The sequence below is a fragment of the Macrotis lagotis genome, chromosome 5, assembly GCF_037893015.1.
Source record: "Macrotis lagotis isolate mMagLag1 chromosome 5, bilby.v1.9.chrom.fasta, whole genome shotgun sequence".
Taxonomy (NCBI): domain Eukaryota; kingdom Metazoa; phylum Chordata; class Mammalia; order Peramelemorphia; family Peramelidae; genus Macrotis; species Macrotis lagotis.
This window is the reverse complement of record NC_133662.1, coordinates 12,717,179-12,742,225: the sequence shown is the minus strand read 5'-3', so window position 1 is coordinate 12,742,225 and position 25,047 is coordinate 12,717,179. Positions and strand designations below refer to the sequence as shown.

The window sequence follows — 25,047 nt, the reverse complement described above, 5'->3', positions numbered from 1 at the left end:
TACCAAGTGTTTTTTTTATTATTTGTCTCCACTTTATAATTGAGGAAAATGAGGCAAACAGACATTAAGTGACTTGAGCAGGGTCACATAGCTAGTAAATGTTTGTGGCTATATTTGAATTCAGATCTTCCTGATTCCAGGCGCAGTGTTGCCTACAGTGCTGCCCTTGACTTACTAGAGATAAAATTAAATGGGGATAAATGTAAATTCTTGATACTTGGGTTCAATTTTTTTTTTTAAATTAACTGCATGAGGGCAGCTAGGTGGTGTAGTGGATAGAGCACCGGCCCTGGAGTCAGGAGTACCTGGGTTCAAATCTGGACTCAGACACTTAATAATTACCTAGCTGTGTGGCCTTGGGCAAGCCACTTAACCCCATTTGCCTTGCAAAAACCTAAAAAAAAAACAAATAAATTAACTTCATGGGTATAAGGTGAGGAAGTTATAGTAATGTAACAACTGTTCTAAAAAAAGCTTTCTTTAATTTGCAAGTTGATGCAGCATTAAAAAGAATCTTGGGCTGTGTTAAGAATAATTTTCAGCAAACAAAGGAAGTTCCCACTAATTGAAGAATGGACTGAACAAATCATGAAAAATACATGAATGTAATGTAATACTACATACCATATGAAACAACTAAAGAGATAAGTTCAGAGAAACTTGAAAAGGCTTTTGTGAACTGATGAGAATGAAGTGAGCAGGAGTACAAACAAAATAATATTTTAATTTAGTTTTTTTTTTTTATTTTGGCAAGGCAATGGGGTTAAGTGGCTTGACCAAGGCCACACAGCTAGGTAATTATTAAGTGTCTGAGGCCGGATTTGAACCCAGGTACTCCTGACTCCAGGACCGGTGCTCTATCCACTGTACCACCTAGCTGCCCAAAAATAATATTTAAAAAAAAAATACTGTGAAAGATTCTGATCAAATGCTGTGATCAATGAAGACTCCAGAAGACAACGAACTAAGCATACTATTACCCACCTCATGACAGAAGGGTGATGGACGCTATATCCAGAATGAGACTTGTTTGGAGGAGTATGGTAAATGTGTGCATTTGTTTTATTTGATTATATCTACATGCTTCAAAGATTGTGGTGTTTTTTTTCTTTATATGGGAGCAGGATAAGTAAATTAGAAAAAAAGATATAAATAAAAATAAGGTAATTTTTAAAAAATAAATGAATTAGTGTTCTTTCTAATAACAACAAAAAAGTTTCCAGGGAGAAGGAAATGATAGTCCCTCTACATTTTGCTCTAGTCAGGTTGGATCCAGAATGTTGTGTTCAATGCTGAACAGCACAATTTGGGAAAGATATTGATAAAGTGGAGTCCATCCAGAGGGGCAAACAGGATTCTAAAAGGCCTTGAGCTAATGTGAGGACCAACTGAAGGAGCTAGGATATTTACCTTAAAAAAAAGAATTCAGAGAAAGGAAAGAAATAACTGTATTCAAGTAATCAAAGGTCTGGCGTGTCTAAGAGAGACGCAAAAAAACCCTATTAAAGTAGGGGAAAAGGAAGGAGAGTGTAAACCCTGAATAAATCTAACTTTTAACAGATACAGCTCAAAGAGAGATTGATAGATATTCCAAATTAACACTGGTCAGGAGGAATAAGGGGAAAGGAGAAAGAAGAGTACAAATATGGGGAAGAGAGAGTGGAAGAAAAGAAAAAGGTTTTCCACAAATAAAACCAATGCAACCAATATAAGAAGGAATGAAAAAGGATTGAAAAAACTTTCACAGTCAGTTTTGAAAGAAATAATGAATGGATGGACTGGAAAAACTTGAAAAGACTTGAATGAACCAATGCTAAGTGAAGTGAGGGGAACCAGAAAAATATTGTACAAATTAACAGCAACATTGTAAGATGGTCAACTATCATGAGCATAGTTCCTCTCAGAATTTGAGTGATCAAGGACAATTCTTGAGAGAGACTTGTGGAATATATTGTCCACATCCAGAGGAAAAAACTACAGAGTCTGAATGTAGAGCAAAGCATACTATGTTCATTTTCTATATTGATGATGCTTCACACTTTTCTGCCCCTCTCTTCCCTCCCCCCTCCCCATGGTAGCAAACAATCTGAAATAAATTGTACATGTACAATCGTGTTTAACATATTTCCATATTAGACAAACTGTGAAAGAAGAACTAAGGGGGAAAAGATCATGAGAAAAAAAGAAACAACATAAAAGAAGTTTGGAATATGAACATAGTATGCTTTGCTCTGCATTCAGACTGGTAATATACATACATTATATATATATATATATATATATATATATATATATATATATATATATATATATGTGTGTGTGTGTGTGTGTGTGTGCATATATATTTATATATATATACATATATAATTTTATAATTTTTTTTCTTTTGGTTTTGCCCTGCTTCAGACAAAGATAGTTTTCAACATTCCACATCTTTCTGTAAGCTTTTGATTTCCACATTTTTCTACCACCCTCTTTTCCCTCCCCCCTCCCCATGGCAACAAACAATCTGATATAGGTTTTAACATTTTAAAGGCAAAGTTAACTTTCTTCCATCTTATATCTACTTCCTCTGAGCTACCTTGAATTTTTGTTGCCTTGACATGCCGTACTTGCTGCTGTCCCCAGTGAGCCACCCCTCTACTCACTTCTAGAGTTAACTGGATCAAACGATTGATGGCTTGTTGAATGTCATCCAAACTAGGAATCATTACCTATATGAAATAAAAGCACTAATTCATTTCATTTTGCATATTTGCTGAAATACTGGAAGAAAAAACACACTTCCCTTTTCAGATTAATTATATATATGCTCAAAAAGTCCTTACCCTGAAGGCCAAGAATAGTGCCCCTATTTGAGGCAGCTCTGGGAGCAGCCGATAGAGCAATTGACTTGGAATCGGGAAGACTAGTCAAATGCTTCTTCAGACCGTTAACTAGCTATATGGGCTTGTGCAAGTCCCTTAGCATCCATTTGCTTCCATTATAACATCTATAAAAAGGGGTTCATTATTTCACTTACCTCCCAAGTTTATTGACAAGATAAAATTCTCTCATTTTATGTATGAAGTAACTAAACAGAGATTGAGTAACTTGCTTGAAAATTGAATCAAACAGTGTTATAATTAAAAAAACCATCAACCCAATTATTCTTTCTGAGATTCACAGATCCTGCCACCACACTGTGTGATCCCATGCAGGGGCTACTCTTGACCATTTTAAATTAGATGTTTTAAAAATGCCAATATGAAAAGTATAGTTTAGTTTTGACAATTCATTAATTGCTGAAAGACTTTCTGCAGTTAAATTATAGTTTTCAGAATTGTTTCCCACTGCATATGGATGAAGTAATCACTCATTCTTAAGAAATATTATGGGGCAACTAGATGGTGCAGTGGATAGAGCACTGGCCCTGGAGCCAGGAGTACCTGAGTTCAAATCCAGCTTCAGACACTTAATAATTAACTAGCTACATGGCCTTGGGCAGGCCACTTAATCCTATTTGCCTTGCAAAAAAAACCCTAAAAAAATATTATGGAGAATATTTTCATTTTAAAGTATTTCAAATGTTATGTTCATAAGGAAAAATTTTATAAACTATAATATCTTTAATGTTATCCTAAATTTTCTCTTAAAAATTTCTTACAAGTGAAGAGTAAGCATTCAGAACCCTTAATAGGAATGAGAAAGGAGTAATATTCCCACCTCTTCTATCTTCCCATTCCCTGGTCTTTTTTCTGGGTTTTTTTGGTTTTAATTTTTTGGTACTTTGTTTATTCAGGGAGTATAGTGGTGCAGTGGATAGAGCACTGGCCTTGGAGTCAGGAAGACAAGAGTTCAATTCTAACCTCAGACTTTTGCCACTTACTAGTTGTGTGACCTTGGGCAAGTCACTTAACCCTGACTACCTTGAATCCAAGGCCTTCTCCAGTCATCCTTATCCATATCTGTCTACTGGACTCATATAACTCTAGAGGAAAAAGTGAGGCTGTTGACTTAACACAACAACCCCTAACTCAAATCCAATTCATGTGCTTCTCATGGCATCACCTCACATAGCTGTATGGCTTCTCTTTGGGAAACTTATAGGAAAAAAAATGTTCAAGAGTGCTCAGGATAGGTAGGCATTCTGAATATACAATCATATAGAAGGTACTGCTTCCAATGTGAGTATTCCATATTGCAGATCAGTTTTACTTTATACTTTGAGAGGTTCAATGTTTTTTCTTTAGGTGGATGGCATATTTGAAATAGGGAATTCTAAGAATCTTGATGGCAGAACAAAAACTGTTATTTCACATCCCTTCTCCTGTACATCTAATATCTATGCATACTTGGGACTTGCATTCAAATAAAATTTTAAACTATATAGTGATCCTTACAGGTTTTAACTGAAGGTTCCATATGCTGCTATTTACAGCATATTGTAACCAGAGAAATCAAGAACTGCTTCTATGGGCAACCCACCAGAATAGGAAATTTTTCTATTATATTGAAAGATTTTTATAATGGTATTTATATAAAGGGAACATAACCTGCCACAAATAGAGTTAATGCAAGAGTTATTTGTGTTCATTCAAAGAATGGAAATGCATTAATTAAATTATGGGGAGGGGGATAATAATCACCTCCAGCTAGAGTTCTTTAAAGCAATAAATAAAATGCTGAAATATGAGAAAATTAGCTGTCATATAAAAAAGAAAAACAATAAACATCTTCACCCTTAAATGCTGAGAGATATTTAATATACCAAAAAAACTATATGAGGATCTATGAAAATCATTATACTTTAAATCAATGATTCTTAAAGAATGGTTCAGGGTCTCATGGGTATCTATAAGACCCTTTTAGGTATTTTATAAAGTCAAAAACATTTCCATAATATTACTAAGTTTCTAATGCTGTAAATATTAATAGATGCCACCCATATAAACAAAAACGCTTTGGAGAGTAATCAAAAATTTTTAAGAGCGTTACGAATTTCTGAGACCAAAAAGTTTGAGAACCACAGTCTCAATTTAATGACTAATCTATCCATTTTGCTTCTTAAATATCATCTTATGGTTCTGAATATAAAACTTACCACATTAGGAATAGCAAGATGAACCTCAGTTTGTATAAAAGGAATAACCTCTTCAGCTACTTTTCGCCCAAAACTGCTGCAATTAAGATGAAAATTTATACATAAACTTCATCCTAAGCCAATTGACAACTTATCACTAAAATTTTGGTTCTAAGAAAAGTATTTTTTAAAATATCAAATTTCTTTGAAGAAAAAATATAGAATCATAAAAGAAAAAAAGAAAAACTTAATTCCCAAATGGTTTTATCTTGTTTAAATGTCCAAGAACACTAAATGAAATTACAAAAGAAAGTATTTGTACTGAGATTTGAGTATGAGGTGAAAATCAGTAAAGCAGTGAAGCTAACTTCTAGTTTATATATATATATATATATATATATATATATATATGCATATATGTAATTGTGTGTGGATATATATACATATATATATATATATATATATATATATATATATATATACACACATCCATATTTCCCCTAACTGGTATTGATTTTTGTTGTTATTGTTGGAGATAGGACTAAGGGTCTAAGGACAAGAATGTTCTGAAAAATAAGGTAAGAGGAAATCAAGAACTGTTGAGTCCCATCTTTCTGATGGATTCCCAACAATTATAAAAGGAAATAAGGATGGATTTATTTCAAAAAGTAAAGAGTCTCTCCTCTGTGCTTGTTCACCTCCTGCTTCTTCTCCACAACTAAGTCCAGTGTTCTTCTAATTATAATAGTTCATTTCCATACAGCATTTTATAAAACATGAAGTTCCTTCCTTATCCTAAACCTACTATATTTGAATGGACAAATAAGAAATATAAATATCTTATTCTGATATTTTCACCAAACCTCCTTGCCATTTAAATTTCTATTGAAGGAATTAGTAAATTAATATTAAATAAAATATTCTTCTTTCATTATTGAGATGTTTCATAATGAAATAAGTTTTCTTTTGAAAAGCACAAAATCTGTAAATGCTTCCATTATGTAAATCTTCAAGTGTTTCTATTATGAGTTTCTATGATTTTCATAGTTCTGGATTACATGTTTATTTTCAAAGCACTAATTTAAACAAATAAAAATCTATGTAGCTTCTTTGTAAATTTTGTCTAACATGCTAAAGATCACAAGAATTAAAAATATAAACATAACTAAATGATTCTGTCACCTACATACATAATTCTATGATTGTTAATTATGACTATATAAATTATAACAATTTTCAACTTACCTTGTAACAAGTATTCTTTTTTTCATAGTATCCAAAGATAACCTTGTAGCTTTCTGAAGACTGTCTAGTAATTGGTGACTAAAAAATGCAAGGATCTCTTTACATTCCTGAAATAAGTCATATTACAGAGACCACTAAAAACCAATTTTCTCACAATAAAAAACCTAATATAGTAATAAAAATGACATAGAGAATGAAATAATGAAAAGAAACTAATTAGTCACTTTATATAAAATGAAATTTAACTCTGAAACTTATTTTGTATTTTTCATTATGTTGTACTCATTTATCATTGGGATAATTGCCAAAATTATCCATAAAACTTTTGTGAGGGAATATAGAAACTATTTTAATTCAATAATCTCATTTTCTAGAAAAAGAAAAACAAAGATTCAAATGACCTACTGAGCTTCCTATACCTAATTACATAGCCTAGAGTAAAATACAAGACTTATTATACAGCATTTGCAAAATTCTTTCCTCCTGAAATTCTTAAGTCCAGATTTCTAAGTGACTATGGTCCTAGAGATTTTTTTGTACCTCTGTACTTTTTCAGAACTCTTTAAGAAGTAAGGAAGTACAGCAAGTGGAATAGCCCAAACTAGCCCACAAAGTTCACCAGTACTAATAGTAATGAAAGTAATGCTGATGGTAGTAATAATTAAAATTTATATGGCACTTTAAAATTTGAAAAATATCTCATTTGATCCTCACACAATGGCCCTGGGAGACAGGTCCTATTTTTAATTATCATTATTTTTGTTATCATATTATTGTCATTATTATCATGTTTCTATCATTTCTGTTTTAAAGCTGAGACAGAGGTTACATGACTTGCCCAAGGTCACATAGCTAATTTGAAATTGGGTCATCTTGATGGCACTAACAGTACTGTGTCACCTGGATGTCTCTATTGATCCACATTGTCTTTCCTTTTGTTGAACTATATGATAGCTTTCGTGTAATTTTAACTTCCAAAGAAAGAATATTTCTTTAAATATCATTATTATTTTATTATAATTTTGAGAACAATTTTTATGAGCAATTTAATATATTCAACTTGATTTCCAAAGTCCCTTTCAGCTCTAAAGAAACTTGAAAGAATATATTTAATGTGTAATATGAGGCCAAACAAAATTCTATAATTAGCACTAATGATTTCTCTGACATTCTATAACTCTGCCCAATAGTTATCAGACTGTCCATAGCACTTTATAAAAGGATTAGCTAAAATTAGCACTTGCCTATCCCAGTTTCAACCTGGTAAAGAGTTAGGGCCTTCATAAGACCAGAATGAACTGCCCGGGTCTTCCTGGACTGGAGCTGGGATCATCTTTCAAACAAAAAGTTACACTGCATGAGACTTGGCAAGAATGAAATCACCTCTTCCCTGAGGAACTCATCCTGGAAAAGTATTCCTGAAATGATCAAGTCTAAGTGAAATCTCTGCTCAAGTTAAGGAAGGCATTAACATGGACCCCCACTGAGACCCTCTCCTTCATTCTAAAATGTTTCAATTTATAGGTCTTCTTGGACTATGAATCTCTCCCAGTCTTTCTGAATGAAGCTTTCCTCTATTGTTAATGAGGTCACACATTAGGACAAACATCTTAATAGGTAGAAGAACAAGTATTCAAACTTTGCCTGATTGGTAAGTAGGTTTAGGGCTACAGCTTCTAAAAGAGCTGTTCTTAAGCTATTAGGGTACATTAAAATTCTTATGGGGTATTGGGAGAAGCCAAAGATGAGCTGAGTTCCTTCCTGGAAGAGGTTACATAAGTAAAAAATAATAGCTCACATTTATAGATACTCTATGGTTTGAAAACTGCTTTATACACAGTCTATTATCTACTTGATTCTCACAAATAATAACTTGCTGAAATAGACACTCTTACTATTATTAATGCTTTACAGATAAAGAAACTTTAAAAAATTTAAACAATGCGTCCAGTTCCACAGCTAATGAATGCTCAAAGCAGGATTGGAAACCAGGTCTCCCTGATTTCAAGTCATGCTCTATCCACTATGCAGAAAGAGAAGGTGAAGGAGATTTCACAAGTATGCCTCTCCAGCTTGGGCACTGCTATCACCTAATAGCAGAGTAAACAAGATTCTGAGTCAAAGCTTTTCTGAGGGAATAAGAATGGGGCTAGGGTGGAAGGGCAAGTGGTATTGCCCCTGGTTACTCCTGGTTGAGGGGTAAACTGAATGACCAGTACTGAAGGAGGAGCAAATCCAAGAGGATTGACAGAGTCCAAGGCATTGTTGTATACCAGGAGAAGGATTTATAACAATGTGGGAAGAAAACAAGAAGGTGATATTTTAAGAAAGAATCTGATTCCAGGCATCAACAAATTAATTCAACAAAGGTCTGGGAAACGAGGGATTGGAGGATAGCTAAAATGGGTTCTGTGAAGGTAACAGCAATAGAGGGTTACATTGAATATTCATGCCATGTTTGACTAGACTGCTTTTAATTCATGCTCTGCCTACGCAAAGTTCAGCCATAAAACACTAATTTTTTATGCCTGTCTAGTTCCTTCTCAAGTGATCCAGGATGCCCTCAGTGCATGTATAAGTTCCTCTCATAAAATTCTATTAAGATGGGACAGAACATCAGTCAGACAACTAACATTTATTAAATATTTACTGTCTGTCAGGTACTTTGCTAGCTGCTAGAGAAACAAAGAAAGGTAAAAAAAAAAAAAAAAAAAACAGTCCCTGCTCTCAAGGAGCTCACATGCCCATGACTAGGTACAAATAAGTTACATAGAGGATAAGTTGGAGATAAACAATACAGGGAAGAAGTTACTCCCTGTGCAAGCTAGGATTTTAGCTGGGACCTGAAGGGCAGGGAATGACTTGGGGAGCACATTCCAGGCAAAGGGAACAGCTAGGGGAAAATACCTAGTATTGGAAGAATAGCCCTGAATGCACAGCCCTAAGGCTGCAGGGGCTTGTTCTGTGAGCCCTCTCCCACTGTTCCTTCTCTGGCCAGCCCTACAGAACCAATTCTCAGCTGTCCTATCCCCTTGGGGGCCATAGAAAGCAACAGGGCAGGACCTTGCTCAGCCTGGGACAGCAGAGCTCAAAGACCAGAGGGTTCTAGGTAGAAAATGACATGGGCTGTGCATGGAGCCCAAAGGAATGAGCCTGGCACCCAGTGGAGGCCACTCCTATCCTCTCCTCAGTCACTCAAGCTGTTAACTGTAGACTATTCAGTGTGACAGGAGGCTGAGATGCCTCTGATGTGCAACTCCCAAGGAAAAGGTAAGGAGTCAGAACACGAGCAACAGGGGACTATAAAAAGAAAAACACTAAAATTATCAAGATTTCAAGAAGAATATAACTCAAAGTAAATACATGAGCATAAGCAGATAAACCAGTAAGGAACATGTTAATAACAGAAAGGAATAAGGTCTCCAGAGAAGTTAAAAAGAATATAGACATCCATAAATAAACATTGAGAAACGAAAAAAGTTAATCAATACATCATCTTATGAGGGAAAGGACCTTTATGTATTCCCAAGAAAGTATGTAACTATATCAGGATATTACTGCATAGTTTAAAAGAGGATTAGAAATTTATTGAATAGTGGAGAAAATCAATTTGTCAGCTGACTAGAACCTGGAATGGAGAGAAGAAAGTCTTCAAGCAGGAAGACAGATAAGCAATACTCTATTCCTATGGTGATGAGGGTATGACTTCTCTTAGAAAAGAAAAGGGGACATATAGAAGAGATGTAGAATTTAGAAAGGATAGTACTTAATAAATGACTGAAAATAGGGATGTGGGACTTCTGGCCAATATGGCAGAGAGAAGACAGGCACTATGTTAAGTGCTCCTCTTTCCCCTCAAAAACAACATGAAAGAAGCCTCTTAACAGAAATTCTATAGACAAAACACAGAAAAAGAAGCTAGGAGAAGAACACCTACCAAGGTCTATCTCAGGGGACCATGGGTGAACTGGGAGAAGAGAGCAGAGGATCAGCGTGGGGACAGCAGCTAGAGGGGGAAGCCAGAGGGCCAGATTCAGCTGTAGAGACTTTGGTGAGTGGTGGGTGAAAGATCCAACTTTAGCTGCAGAGTCTTTGACCGAGGGAGAGGAGCTATGGGAGGGTCAGTTCCAGCACTCAAGAGTTTCAGAGGATACCTGGAGAACAACAGCTGAACCCAGTACCTGAGCTCCATGCTTTCAGCAGAGCCCTTTGCCCAGGACAAACAACAAACAACCCCCCCCCCCCACTCCCTCAGAGTTCACTCAATGAAAAGGGATTAACTCCCTCCCCCAGGGCTCAGCACACAGATCAAGGTCAACTAAGACTCTGCTGCTGAGGGCCCCAAAGGACTCCAGAGAAAGCAACTAGTACCCCCTAATGGGTGGTCCTTGGAATTACTAAGCCAAGTGAACAAAACCTCCAACACAAGATCCTAGAAATATGAAGAGAGGCCAGCAGAAAGGGGGGCCCATGGAGAAATACTTAGGAGAACAGATCCTAACCCAGAGGAGATCTAGCACTTCTGAGGAGAATATGTATTGGCCTCCAGCCAAGAAAGACTTTCTTGAAGAAATCAGAAAGGAGTTTAAAAATCAATTGGAAAACGTGGAAGAAAAAATTAACACCTTGCAACAAGAAAACAAATTCTTGGAAAATACAAAATGAGAATAACTCAGATCTTCAATTGGGCAAATGCAAAAAAAAAATAATTCTCTCAAATCCTCAATTAGGCAAATACCAAAAGAAAGTGATCTCTCAAAACTACACTTGGGCAAATGAAAAACTCCTTCAAAAATAGAATTGACCAACTGGAAAAGGAGTTGCAAAAGGTAAATGAGGAAAATTATTCTCTAAAAAAAATGGAATCAATGAAAACTAATGACTTCATGAGACAATAAGGTTCTGTTAAACAAAACCAAAAGATTGAAGAAATAGAAGAAAATGTAAAACAACTCATTAGCAAAAACTACTCAGTGAGCAGCCAAAGATGGCATCTGGGTTGCCAGTCTGGGTGAATGGAAGGGTGGTGGTGCCTTCAACAGTAATAGGAGGAGGAGGTTAGATATTTCAGTTTTACCATTCTGAGATTAAGAAATTCACAGTGTATCTAAAATACGTTCACTAGGCAGTTAGAAATACAAGACTAGATACTGAGAAAGAGGTTGAATAAGCAGATCAGGAACTCATAAATATAGTAATAGTCATTGAAACTTTGGCAGGTAATTAAATCATCAAGTGGAATATTATAGAAGGAAAAGAGAGGAGGGCTCAAAACAAGTCTTGAGGGAAACTCATTGTTAGTAAGTGTGACTTGGATGAAGATCCAACAAAAAAAATTAAGAAGAAATAGTCAAACTAGTAGAATTTAGAATGAGAATTAGGATAATGTGGTATCATGGAAACCTGGAGAAAAACAAGTAGAAAGGAGAAAAGGGGTGATTGATAATGCGGAGAGATCAAGAAGGATGGAAATTGGAAAAAAGGTCATTACATTAGGCAATTAAAGGGATCATCAGTAACTTTGGGAGAGCTGTTTCAATTAAATAAGGCTGGAAACCAAACTACAAAGTGTTAAAAATTTTTAAAAAGTGTAAAAGAAAAGAAGGGGAGGCTCCTACTATAGATAGCTTTCTCAAGGAAGTTAGCCACAGAGTTTACAGTGTTACAGGACTATAACAGGAATCGATGGATCAAATGAGGGTTTTCAAAAATAGGAGACTCAGGTATGTTTGTAGGCATTAGGGAAAGCAGTAGATAGGAAACAAGTGAAGATTAGCAAAGGAAAAGGAATAACAGAAGGGGTAATTTTTTAAAGGAGATGAGATGGGAAGGGAGTTCTATTATGTAATGGTGGTGATCATATCAAGGACAAAGGCCTAGTCATGTGAAAAAAGTGAAGGAAATAGTGACAGAAGACATTTGAATGATATGAAATAAGCAACAGAAAATATTAATAGTTATTCATTTCCTTTGATTCCCCCTTCTTTTGGGATTTTTGTTCCTTAAACTTTGGCATATAATTTGCTTTAAATACATTGAGAAGCAATACAATACCCTCAAAACTGTGTTGCTTTCAGTATTGGCCTCCTTCTGTATTTAGTTGGCCTGGGCTCATCTCAAAGACCATCACTACTTAGTCTCAGATTTCAGTGGAGACAGTCCTGAGCCCAATAACCTAGTGATAGTAATGACACCAAGATCACACTAGATCTGTTTCTAGTCTAGGTCACATAGTTATAAGGAAACAACCTTGTGGGGAAGAGGTCTACCATCTCTATGAACACTAGCTATCAAACAACTGTCACCACAGAGTGGATAAGGAACCCTGACATGAAGTGGTATATGCTATATCATATCAATAACACTAAATTGTCCACTCTATCCCTTTAGATCCAGTAGCCTGAACCCAAGACCCCTAGAAATAACACAAGGCCTTCTCTATCCTTCTCTGCCCCTATGTCTTCCACACACAAATCTGCTTGTAATCAGGAAGATAGAACCTATCAACTGCATCTGCCAGTAGGGTAATCCCTGATGTCTAAGCAGCCATGGATATCAACAATCTATTTAAAAAAAAAACTCATGCCATCAAAGTCCTTGGCATTATCAAATGGCTCAACATCAAAACAACATTATGGTTTTACAAATGGAAATGACATTAAAGAAAATTCATTTCCATCCTTATCCTAATAGGTTCTTTCCAACTGACTTAAAATGAAAACCTCCTCAATGCATTTCTTCTTCCTTTTTAAAATATATGCAAATTGGGAGCAAGGTCTACTTTTGTATCCTCAGTTCACAGTGGAAGATTTTATGCACAGAAAACATTTATGGTTTTTTTCATGTATTAGCTCCTATTTTTGCCTTGTGCCATTTCTATTTTTTTTACATAGTTTGCTGGAACTCTCTTTCATTAGTGGAGAAGAATTGGTCAACAGTAGCTATCACTGACTCTTTTGGAAATTAATTATGGCAATTAATTTAACATTAGTAAAATGTCTGTAGGAAATGGTGATAGCAGTGTTGATGTCTATTCCTTTTTCCATTTCCCATTTTTTTCAGTATCAAAAACTGAAGTTCTCATATTCCCATAAAAAAATGAATGAAAAAATTATTTTTAAGACCTAATGAGTTCTACCCCAAAAGCAGGGAGACCCAGATTTTCTAAGCTGACAAGGATAAATAATCTCTTTCATTAGAAAAAAACCTTTTTGAAGGAAAAAAGTCCTCTGAATTCTGCCTGGCATTAAAACCCTCTCTCCTGAATTCTTCCTTGACTTCTTTAAATCCAACCAACTTAAATTGCCTGCACACAAATCTGATTGCTTGGAAAATAAAAAAAATTTGACAGCTAGACCCTGAATTATGCCCTTCCCTGTTGCTCTAGTACTGGACTTAAGAGTCAGGGAGATCTGAGTTTTATTCTGTCCTCAGACACTCGTGTGTCTGTGTCACCTTTGTCAATGTCCACTTTCATTAACATAATCATAATTTCCTAAATCTATGATATTATTAATCTTATAACCAATGATGATATTTTTGTTCCTTTTTTTAATCTATGCTTATTGGTTGGTTGGTTGGCTGTCTTTCAATATAGAAGAGGTCCAAAATGACATCGCTAGGCTAGGGTCAAATTACAGTATGCTCAACTCTGGCTGATTGGACCAATATGAATTCAGATTACTCAAACATAGGTAGGGCAAAAATAGACCATATAAATATTTGGGCAGGATTATCTTAGTTTATGTATCACATATTATATGACTGGCAACAATAACAATATTCGCCTTACAGGATGGCTGTGAAAATTGCTTGGAAAATCTTAAGATAGTATATAAATGCTAAATATTATCATTATTGAGACACATTACTAACATTATTATTATTGACCTATTATCATAGCTTCAAGTTCATCAAAGGCTAAAACCATGCCCATCATTCTCATTAGCTATAGGTCAATAAAGCCATGTATTACTGAGGAGGAAACAACATGAAGTGCAAATCAACTGAGGGTGAACAGAGAGGATCAAAGATAATTCTGAAATGTCCAGCCTAGGAAACTATATAGAAATTAAGAGAATGAATTAGAGTTTTGTTTTTCAAGGGATTTTTGTATGTTTGTTCTGTGGGAGGAGGAATAAGAAGAGGAATTCTTTCATTGAGTTTGAGGTTACCAATAGGATGCTAATATATAGATATCTGGTGGGTAGTTAGAAATACCTGAATGGTATTTAAAATGGGGTTAGAAAAATAGAAATGGAATAATTTGCAAAGAGATTAAAAGTTGAAGCCAAGTTTCTATTGGAGAAGAGAGAGACCTGATGACAGAACCTTGCTAACACCCATGTTTCAGTGGGGAAAGGAGGAGAAACTAGCAAAGGAATCAGGCAATGAGAGTTTTAAAAGGGGGAAAGAATTATGACAGTAGAGCATCACAGAAGATATAAACAGTATACTGTCACAAACATAAATCACAGGAAACTGATCACAGAAGGGAACTTAAGAGGCCATCTAGTCCAACACATGCCTTTTACAATATTACTATGAAGTGGTCATCTGTTTGGAGATTTCCAGTGAGGTTGAACCAACTACCTTCTGAAACAGTCCATACTACAATGGGTCAGTTTTAATTGAAAGAAAATTCTTCACTCAAAGTCTGAATTTTCCTCTCTGCAACTTCTACTCTACACTTCTAGTTCTGACCTTGGGGGTCAAGTGAAACCTGCTTAAATTCTCTTCCACCTGATAGGCCTTCAAATGGTAAAGGCTTATGTCATAGGAATGTTTAACCTGGAGAAAACCTATGGAAATGATAAATGCTTTCAAGCATTGGATGGGCTGTTGCATTGTAGCAGTTTATGACTTATAGAAGAAGTATTGTTGATTTAAAGAATGAGTATTTTAGTGCTTGTGTATTATGGCTTAAAATCTCACTCTCTTATTTAGCAGTTCTATTTTATAAAAGTTCTTCATTAATTTTTGTACCCAGAACTAAATATTAATTCCCAGTTTGGAACAAAGCACTTAAGAAGAGAACTATTTTTACCTTACTTTTAGACACTAGACTTCAATTGACACAGCAGCAGCTTATGTTAGTTTGGGAGGGAGGGGGTTTGGAGGGTGTCTCATATTCACACTGTTGACTCATATGGAACTTGCAGCTCATTAAAAGTTAGGACAAGGTAAGGATGATACATGGGGTGATGCTATGAAATTCAATTTTTCCTCTCTTCATCTGAACCTCTTATCACTTAGATGTCATTTAAGTTATGAACTATTTTAGATTCACAAAAGTGTGTAAGACTCCTTTTATAGATTATTTCAGAAAAAGAGTTCATGCAACAAAATTCTAGTTTAATAAAATTATCTGAGCAATTCCATAGTTTCTCCTATACCTTATTTCACCTGTCCATACCAGTCTCCATGTCTCCTTTACCAGGACATAAAACATAATCTGTGCTTGCAAACTGACTTCACATAAATGTTTACTTTTAAACTTTTCATAGCCTTTTCTCTGTAAGAAAAATGATCTCCTTTAATTGTTGAGGGTGTTTGTATTTACAAATGTATCATATATTGTAAACCTGATCAGGCTTTGCTTTTTTCCTGGAAAAAGAAAACCATTCATGCTGGAAGAAACCTCATTCACGCCATTCTTTACATTTCTATTCTGTTCAACTGCAGATCTGGCAGAGAGATAAGGGTGCTAATTGACATGTAAGGTTATTCCTAGTTCAGTAATTTTATAATCCTATCAAATTATTTAGCAATGAATACCTTTTTAAATTCATCTTCCTTGTCACTATCACTCTGTTCAACAGATTCACCATCAAAAATTTCAGTGTCTTCTCTGATGGTTCCAAAAGCTACATGTTTAACATGTTCTATAGGTAAAAAATTTAATAAAAATTATACCACACATGACTTTATATTATAAAATCCTAAGTTTCTATTTTAAAATTTATGCTTACCACATTTTGTAAGTCAAACTCAAAGGTGATATAGTATATTCAATTCCATTACTCTATTCTGTATTTTATATTTTATTCTACCTTATAAGTGATTCTAATCTGTAATCACATACTGGGTTTGATGATTTTCTCTGTCTAGGAAACTCTTAAATTCAAAAATTCAGTCTCCCTCTCTGTGGCTGAATGCATAGATTATGGCTTTCCAATGAACACACTTAATTGAAACTCTGGACATGAGAATTATCTCACTATCATCTACAAATCAGGCCTACCAAGAGGGGTTTGCTATTTCACATTAGCTTCAGTCTTAGAGCAGAATGATATCTGTATATCAGTTTAAGTTGACTTTGACTCATACTAAGACCCCTCTTTATAAATTTCAGATGGCCTTATCTTATAATCAGACACTTCTATGTCTGTTACTCTTGTCCAGTATCTATGACTGCAAGATGCAGCTAGACACCATAAAATCACAAAGGCATTCCTTAAAGAAAGCAAAAGGCTTTATTTCTCCTGTGTCAATGCCCACTTTCATTTATGTAATCATAATTTCCTAAATCTATGATGTTACTGATTTTATAACCAATGATGGGATTTTTGTTTTTTGTTGGTTGGTTGGTTGTTGTCTTATTCAATCTAGAAGAGGTCCAAAATGATATTGCTGTGCTAGAGTCAGATTACAGTATGTTCAACTCTGACTGACTGGACCAATATGAGTTCAGATTACTCAAACATAGGTTGGACAAAAGGGCTGGATTCTCTTAGTTTATGTATCACATGTTTCTTCTGAGTTACAAATATTCTGCTTTGCCCATAGATCATAGCACCTTCTCTGATAAAGCATGTCTTTTGCTGTGTCTCCCATGTTGTAAGTCAATTTCAAAGTTCTTAAGAGAGACTGTAGAGTGTCTTTGAATTGCTTTTTCTGAACACCATATGAGCACTTTTCCTCCCTGAGGGAATCTTTTAATTATAAACTTAAATACAAAAATGAGAAAAGAAAAAATTGCCATGTATATAGAAGACCATGAGATCATTCAATATAAAATTATTTTCTATTTCAAGAAAACTATATAATGCATATTATACAATATTTTCAAAAGTGCCCAACTTTGGTTCCTTGTCAGTCTTTTGTTCCTTGCTGTGAATTTTTTTACTTAATTTTTTTCCTCCTTTTCCCTGCACCACCCTAAAGAGACTACAATTAAGTATGAACATTATATATTGAGTTTGTTAAAAAAAAAAAAAGTCCATTTTTTTCATTCAGGAATATATTTAACTTTGTCAGCTAAGCTATCCTTTATTGTAAATTAGCTCTTTTGTTCCAGGGAACATAGTATTTCAAGCCCTATAGTCTTTGGAGGGTTGCAATTCAGTGGCATTTTGATTTGCCTAAGGTTACACAGCTATCAAGTGATTGAGGATGCATTTGAACTCAGGTACTCCTGACTCCAGGGTTGATGCTCTATCCACTGCACCACCTAGCTGCACCACCCCCTTTCATGATCTTTCAACACAGAGTTTGCTAGGTTTTGTGTGATCCTTATTGAGCAATGATATTTAAATTGCTTTTTTAGTTGTTGCTTCCAATATTTTCTCCAAAACCTGGGAACTTTGAAACTTGGCTAGTACATTCCTATAAATTGTTCTCCTGACACTTTTTTCAGTGCTTGGTAGATTTTTTTCTATTTCTGCTTTCCCTTCTTGTTCTAGAACTTCAGGAAATTTTCTTTGACAATTTTTTTTGTAATTTGCTAACAATTCCTTTTTAATCATAATTTTCAGGTAGTACAACTATTATTATTTCTCCTCAATGTGCTCTCCAGACCATTAGTTTTTTTTTCTGATGAGATATTTACCACTCTATCTTTTCATTCTTCCTTTTTTTGTTTTGTTCTTTTATTTTTTACAAGGCAATGGGGTTAAGTGGCTTGCCCAAGGCCACACAGCTAGGTAATTATTAAGTGTCTGAGGTCGAATTTGAACTCAGGTATTCCTGACTCCAGGCCCCGTGCTCTATCCACTGTACCACCTAACTTCCCCTTATCTTTTCATTCTTCTGATTTTATTTTATCATTTCGTTATGTCTTAGAACACCATTAGCTTCCCTAGCCCAATTCTGGTTTTAAAGGAATTATTTTCTTTCATTAGTTTTTGATTCTCCATTTTGAGCTGGTTGCCTTTCTTTTCTTTTCTTTTTTTTTAAAGTTTTTGCAAGGCAAATGGGGTTAAATGGCTTGCCCAAGGCCACACAGCTAGGTAATTATTAAGTGTCTGAGGCCAGAATTGAACTCAGGTACTCCTGACTCCAGGGCCGGTGCTCTCTATCCACTGTGCCACCTAGCCACCCCAGGTTGCCTTTATTTTCATAATTTACTTGCTTTCCTTGGATTGCTATTCAATCAATAAATAAAAAAAATGAGTAAATAAAGGAGGAAAAAACCCCAAACCATAGATAGTTATTGTGGGGATAGAGAAGATCTGGGTTCATATTCAGGCGAAGAAAATGGAAATATAAAACATTTCTCTTTTCAATGGGAAATATCAAATGGTCCCAAGAACAAAAAGAGATTACTTGGAAGAACTAAAAAAGAAATTTAAAAGTCAAACAAAAAAAGAAAAAATTTCAATTTTTCTTGGGACCATTTGATATTTCCCACTGGAAAGAGAAATGTTTTATAGTTCCATTATCTTCCCCTGAATATGAACCCAGATCTTCTCTATCCCCACAATAACTATCTATGGTTTGGGGTTTTTTCCTCCTTTACTCATTTTTTTATTGATTGATTCATTTTTTTGCAAGGCAAATGGGGTTAAGTGGCTTACCCAAGGCCACACAGCTAGGTTAATTAAGTGTCTGAGACCGGATTTGAACCCAGGTACTCCTGACTCCAGGGCCGGTGCTTTATCCACTATTCCACCTAGCCGCCCCTGTTTATTTTTGTTTTATTTTGTTTTTAGCAGATGTAGTTCTGAGATATGGGTAATTGTGCCTCCAAGTCTTTCTTACTATTATTTTCTGAGGTTTGTCTCAGGGTCCAACCTAGGGCTCTTCCATCAAGCCTTAGCCAGCACCCCTAGTCTCACTGTCCTTCCTATACATGATCTTACTCCCTGTAGTCCCTCAGGTCCCTGTGGTCCCTAACTGCAAACTGCGGTTAAAACTCTGCGCTCCTTCAAGTGACCACAGACAACAGGGTCTCTGCCCCTGGTTACTGCAGTCACCAGATGTGTGCTAGCTTCTTCTCCCTGCAACCACAGCCCAGTCACATCTGGTCAGCACAGTTGTGCTTGGTGACCCTCAACAGTGGAATGTACTTCAGTGTTCCACCCAGCCATTAAATCTTCCTTCCTGCTTCATCCCCACTGTTTTCCAGATGAAAGTTTCTAAGGTTAAGTCTTGTCCCCGACTCAGCTGCTCTCAGGCCTTGTTTGTTGATTCTGCAGAGTCAGCAAGAGGTAATTGTGCTTCACTCAGGTCAAACCTCTTCCATGGAGGTTTGGTCTTTGCTAAAGTCTTCTTAAATTGTCAGAGGAAGACAACTTTGTGCTTTGTCTTTTGTGTGTTAGAGGAAATTAGGAAAGTCAAAAGTTTTCTGACAGTCATTTCTTATTCTGTGCTGAGCACTGTGCTAATGTTTTACAATGATAAACCTCATATGATTCCCACATTAACCTTGCAAAAGATGCTATCATTATGCATATTTTATGGATGAAGTATGAATGCACAATAGAGGTTTGGTCTTCTAAAAATGCAAAGAACTCTAGATTAAGTTGAGTCTTAAGACATGAATTCTAAGGACCAAAAAGTCTATCCACAAGGTAATCTGAAGGTTTACGAAAAAGGGATAGAGCTGCTACTTTAGGTAGATGGGATGTTAATATTGATAGCAAATAGAAAGAAATGGTTAATGTTCATTTTGTTTTTTCCTATTCAGATTTTCAAAAAAGAGAGAAGAAAAATGGATTCTTCAAACTTCAAATTCTTCAAAATTCTCCAAAATTTCCTTTAATTCCTGGCAAAACTATGTAACATTTATTAAGGAGATGATTTATAAGCTTTTAGAAAAGAAAGTTGTGATCACTAATCCTAACCACATGTCCTTTCTTGACAGCTACTTGATTAGTAGACCAAGGGAATGCCACATAATTAGTAAGCCTGGATTACAAGAATGCATTCTTTCTTTATCTCTGTAAAACAATCCAGAGCTAACATTGCCATGGCACTAAATAAGTAAATAAGGGCATGCTATAATTTCTATTATATTTTTATGGCCTACAATAAGAAATATTTCTCCAATCATTTAGATGTATCCTTATTCCTATGTAAAGACAGTTTTATTGATATAATTTTATTGATATAATTTTATTGATATAATTTTATTGATATAATTCAAATTGAATAAAGATTTTCTATAGATTATGAAGTCCTCTAGATGGCTCTTTTTTTGGTGATATACTTCATTTTAAATGACATGAGGGCAGCCCAAAGGTGCCTCAGACATTTAATTGCCTAGTTGTGTGACTTTAGGCAAGCCACTTAATCCCATTGTCTTAAATAAAATTTAAAAAAATAAATAAAAGAAGACCATGGCACCAGGGAGGTGATGCTATGATATGCAATGTGAATTGGATTTCAGTGAGGAGGGTGCTGTACTAAGTGCCTAGTCTCACTTCCTCCTCCAGAATCATCTGGATCTAGTGGCCAGATAATGTATCAAAGATGAATTGTTTGCTTCACATTCAGGATTAAGTGACTTGCCCAAGGTTACAAAACTATTAAGTGTCTGAGGCCACATTTAAACTCAGATCCTTCTGACTTCAGGGCAGCCACTCTATGCACTGCCCCATCTAGCTATTGCACTGATAGCATGAAACCCTAGAACAAAACAATATCCCCTAAATGAAAATCATTACCATTCAAAATAATTTATCCAACAATTCTTGTAGGAAAGGGCAAAGCAGTGAAGAAAGTCTATTATCCAGATATGTGTAGCTGGACAAGAAATATATAAATCTTATCTAACTGACAACATCTTGGACAGGTATGCAAAAGAACACTAAGTTGGGCCCATATATAAACAGAAGTAGTAGAGCAGACCACTTTGCCTTCAGAAAAATTTTGCAGAGCTTTTAATTACCCTAAGAAGGCCTACTCTTTTATTATGATCATATTCAAAGTTTTTATAGTTAGTGAGAATGCCAGAAACTTGTCAACTTCTCATCTCTTCCAGCATATTCTTAAAGAACTTTGCATCATCTCCATAGCATGGGAAGATACTAGAGTAGGATTTTCATAGAAGGTGAAAGAAAATATATACATGAAACTAGAAAGTTTGAGTAATGCCAGATTGTAAAGGACTTTGACTGCTGGGGAAAGACATTTGATCTTTTTTCAGTAAATCACTAAAAATCATGTTCTCTTCTGGTGCCTACATTTCACCCCCAACAGAATAGAGGTGAAGGTTCTTACCTTAGATCAATCTTCTTGACCTTTTTGATTGAGAATAAATCTCTGTCACATTTTTCTGGTCAATTTATGCAAAAGGGAGAACCATGCCAAGTTGTCTCAGATTGTTTTATACTAAAAGTATTCAAAAGCTAGATCATAGTATTACAAGATAAGAGTAAGATTGGGCTAATTTTATTTTTTCAATTGCACACTGTATTATGAATTTTATGATCTAGGAAGTTGCCTGTCTAATTATGCATGAAGTCCTCCTCCACCCTTGTTTTTGCTTGTCTTGGTGACAAAACCCAGTGTGGCAGAGGTGATTCAACTACATAGAAAGTGCTCCAATCTATTTTAGAACTTCCAAACCATTCTCTCTCATCCAACTTAAGTGACCTCTTATGACTATCTTCTGACCACCTACTTAGTATATATAACCTGCATCATAATCTCCTGCCTAAACAAAGAAATAGCCCATCCATTTTGTGACCACCTAGTCAGTGAAAGAAGATATTTTTGCCTTGCCCAACTTATGACTTTGGTGATGCATTGTTTTGCCTATTTTAGCCTATATACAATATGTCAATCAATGAAAATATTCTGTGTTTGAAATATAAAACTATAGAGTTATAAAGGTAGGGTCCTGGAAGAAGAAAACATTTCAGATGCTAAGGATTATCTAAAGATTATCATTAGAGGGAGAGCACAGATCCCTTTTAATGAAGTGCCATTGACTCAGAGTTGTGCCTCAGTCTCATTTATTGTGGGTAGAACAATTTTATTTGCCATACCATGGGAAAGCATTTTCTATGATAGAGATAAGCTAGAAGACTTTCCAATACTATCAAGGATACTCATTATCATCATTGTCCTAAAAATGCTAGCTATAATAATAAAGGAAATTGAAGGAATTAGAATAGTCAATGAGAAAAAATGTTATCCCTCTTTACATACAACGATGATATAAGAATCCGAGAGAATCAACTAAAAATACTAGTTAAAATAACTAACAACTTCAGAAAAGTTGAGGAATATAAAATAAACCCACATAAATCATCAGCATTTCTTTATATTACTCAAGTCAGTCCAGTAGCAAGAGAGAGAGAGGGGGGTGGCTAGGTGATGCAGTGGATGGAACACTGGCCTTGGAGTTAGGAGCACCTGAGTTCAAATCCAGCCTCAGACACTTAATGATTACCTAGCTGTGTGGCCTTGGGCAAGCCACTTAACCCCATTGCTTTGCAAAAACTAAAAGAGAGAGAGAGAGAGAGAGAGAGAGAGAGAGAGAGAGAGAGAGAGAGAAAATTCTATTTAAAATAACTTCAGACATTATAGGATATTTGGGAGTCTACCTGCGAAGACATGTTCAATAACTATATTAATACAATTACAAAACACTATAAAAATAAAGTTGAAACTAAACAATTAGAGAAATACTAATTGCTCATAGATCAGACCAACCAAAACAATAAAATGACAATTCTATCTAAATTAATTTATTTATTAAGTGTAATGTAAATAAAACTACCAAAAATTATTTAATGGAGCTAGAAAAAATAACAAAATTAATCTGCAAGAACAGAAAGTCAAGAACATAAAGGGAATCAATGGTAAAAAGGCAAAAGGTGGTTTAGCAATACCTAATCTCAAACTTTGTTAAAAAACAGTAATCATAGAAACAATCAGGGACTAGCTATGAAATAAAGTGGTACCTATTCTTAGAGAGTTTATAATTTTATGAAACTTTATAGTTCTCAAACTTGACTAGAACTAAAATGTTCTTAAGCTCCAAAAGGAACAAATCATCCAAAAATTAGCCAGAATTTCTTTCTCTTGCCATAAGAAATTAATTACCTGGTGCTTGTTTTGAAACTTTCTTATCCGTAACTTCATAAATTGACTCAAATATTGATAGAAGTTCAATGACAGCTTTTTCCACATTTCTACTCTTGTGGTTCAATATGTCAGCCCATTCCTTTGTATAATGCTATTAAGTAATGAAATTCATTTTAGCTATTTACACAAACATATTAAGCTGATATAGATGCTTTAAAAGAAATAATTTATACTTCTTTTAATACTAATAATGGCTAACATTTAGATAGTTCTCTTTATCCTTCTAATTTACATAATTTCAATTTTCTCTATTGGATAAAAATGAAGGGAGAGGAGTGAAATTTTCATACTATGTCAGACCCCTTGGTAAATGGTGAAATTGCCACAGTTTATTCTAGCAGTTTGTTGGTGCTCAGAGGACAAAAAGGGAAAAGCTCTAAGTCCCAAAGTCCTTAACCTGTGTTATTCATCAAACTTAGAGGTTCATAATCATACCAACACACATGAACAGAAAAAAAAACTGAAAAGAAAATGAAGAGGAAATTAAAGAGACAATAAGATTCTAAGACAATAAAAGAAAAACTGATGAAATGGTTGATCAACAGAAGTAATAAGGGGAATAAATGAAATGGGAGCAAAAAACTTTGGATAATTAAAAGAAATGCAAAGAGAAGAACAGAAGGAGAAAATGAGACAATCATTTTACTATTCAATCCAATACCACAAACTCTAGGCACTGGAGATACAAAGACAAATCAGCTTCAGTCAATATCACACTCAATATTTGATTTTCAAGCTTATATTTTTAACTTGCAAAGTTACATTCATATAACATGATGAACAGTGTGATATGTAAGAATGAGACCTACCTCATTGAGGGTTAACATATCTTCTACTTTGGCTGCACCACCTTCTGGCAGAGAAATTAATACTGTTTTTGCCATTTCTTTTAAAACGGCATCAATATGCATTTCACACATGTTATTGACCTACATAAAAAAATGAAGGACTTCATATAATAAAAACACTTTTGGTTCCTTTAGTACTTTTTTTTTAGTTTAGTTTAGTTTAGTAGTTTTTTTTAATGTTCAGATTTTAGATTGTGGAAATTTGAAACTAAAAGTCTTTCACGGTTCTGTCTTTACTCATGGACAAAACAGTTTTAGAAAGGAAGGCAAAAACACATTTAACCTCACTTTATCATTATCATGCATATATCATGCATATCCATGTGTACGATCTATGAACCAGTTAAGTTGTCCTATTTTTTTTAAAACTTTTGACTCTTGCTATTTTTGCTTATTCATTCTCTGAAACTGCAGCATGGGGTAAAGCCATAATGAAATTTCACTAGGTCATTTTGGTAACACAAGATCAGTTTTTCAGAGGCTTTAGAGTAGGCAGGAACCCTTGGAGATGATCCAGTCAATCAATATAATTTTACATGTAAGGAAAAAGGAACAAAACTGAAATGATTTAAC

The 25,047-nt window shown here is 35.0% G+C and overlaps 1 protein-coding gene across 1 annotated transcript in view; it reads right to left on the bottom strand.

The window, feature by feature from the left end:
- LOC141523566 (dynein axonemal heavy chain 8) overlaps positions 1–25,047 on the bottom strand; it is a 412,522-nt gene that overhangs the window by 280,845 nt on the left and 106,630 nt on the right. Inside the window, exons 21-26 of the mRNA XM_074236848.1 lie at positions 24,436–24,555; positions 23,585–23,717; positions 16,085–16,191; positions 6,308–6,414; positions 5,084–5,159; positions 2,582–2,714 (exon numbers count right to left, since the gene is read on the bottom strand). Of these exons, the coding sequence (XP_074092949.1) occupies positions 2,582–2,714; positions 5,084–5,159; positions 6,308–6,414; positions 16,085–16,191; positions 23,585–23,717; positions 24,436–24,555 (676 nt within the window). The remainder of the gene's footprint in view (positions 1–2,581; positions 2,715–5,083; positions 5,160–6,307; positions 6,415–16,084; positions 16,192–23,584; positions 23,718–24,435; positions 24,556–25,047) is intronic.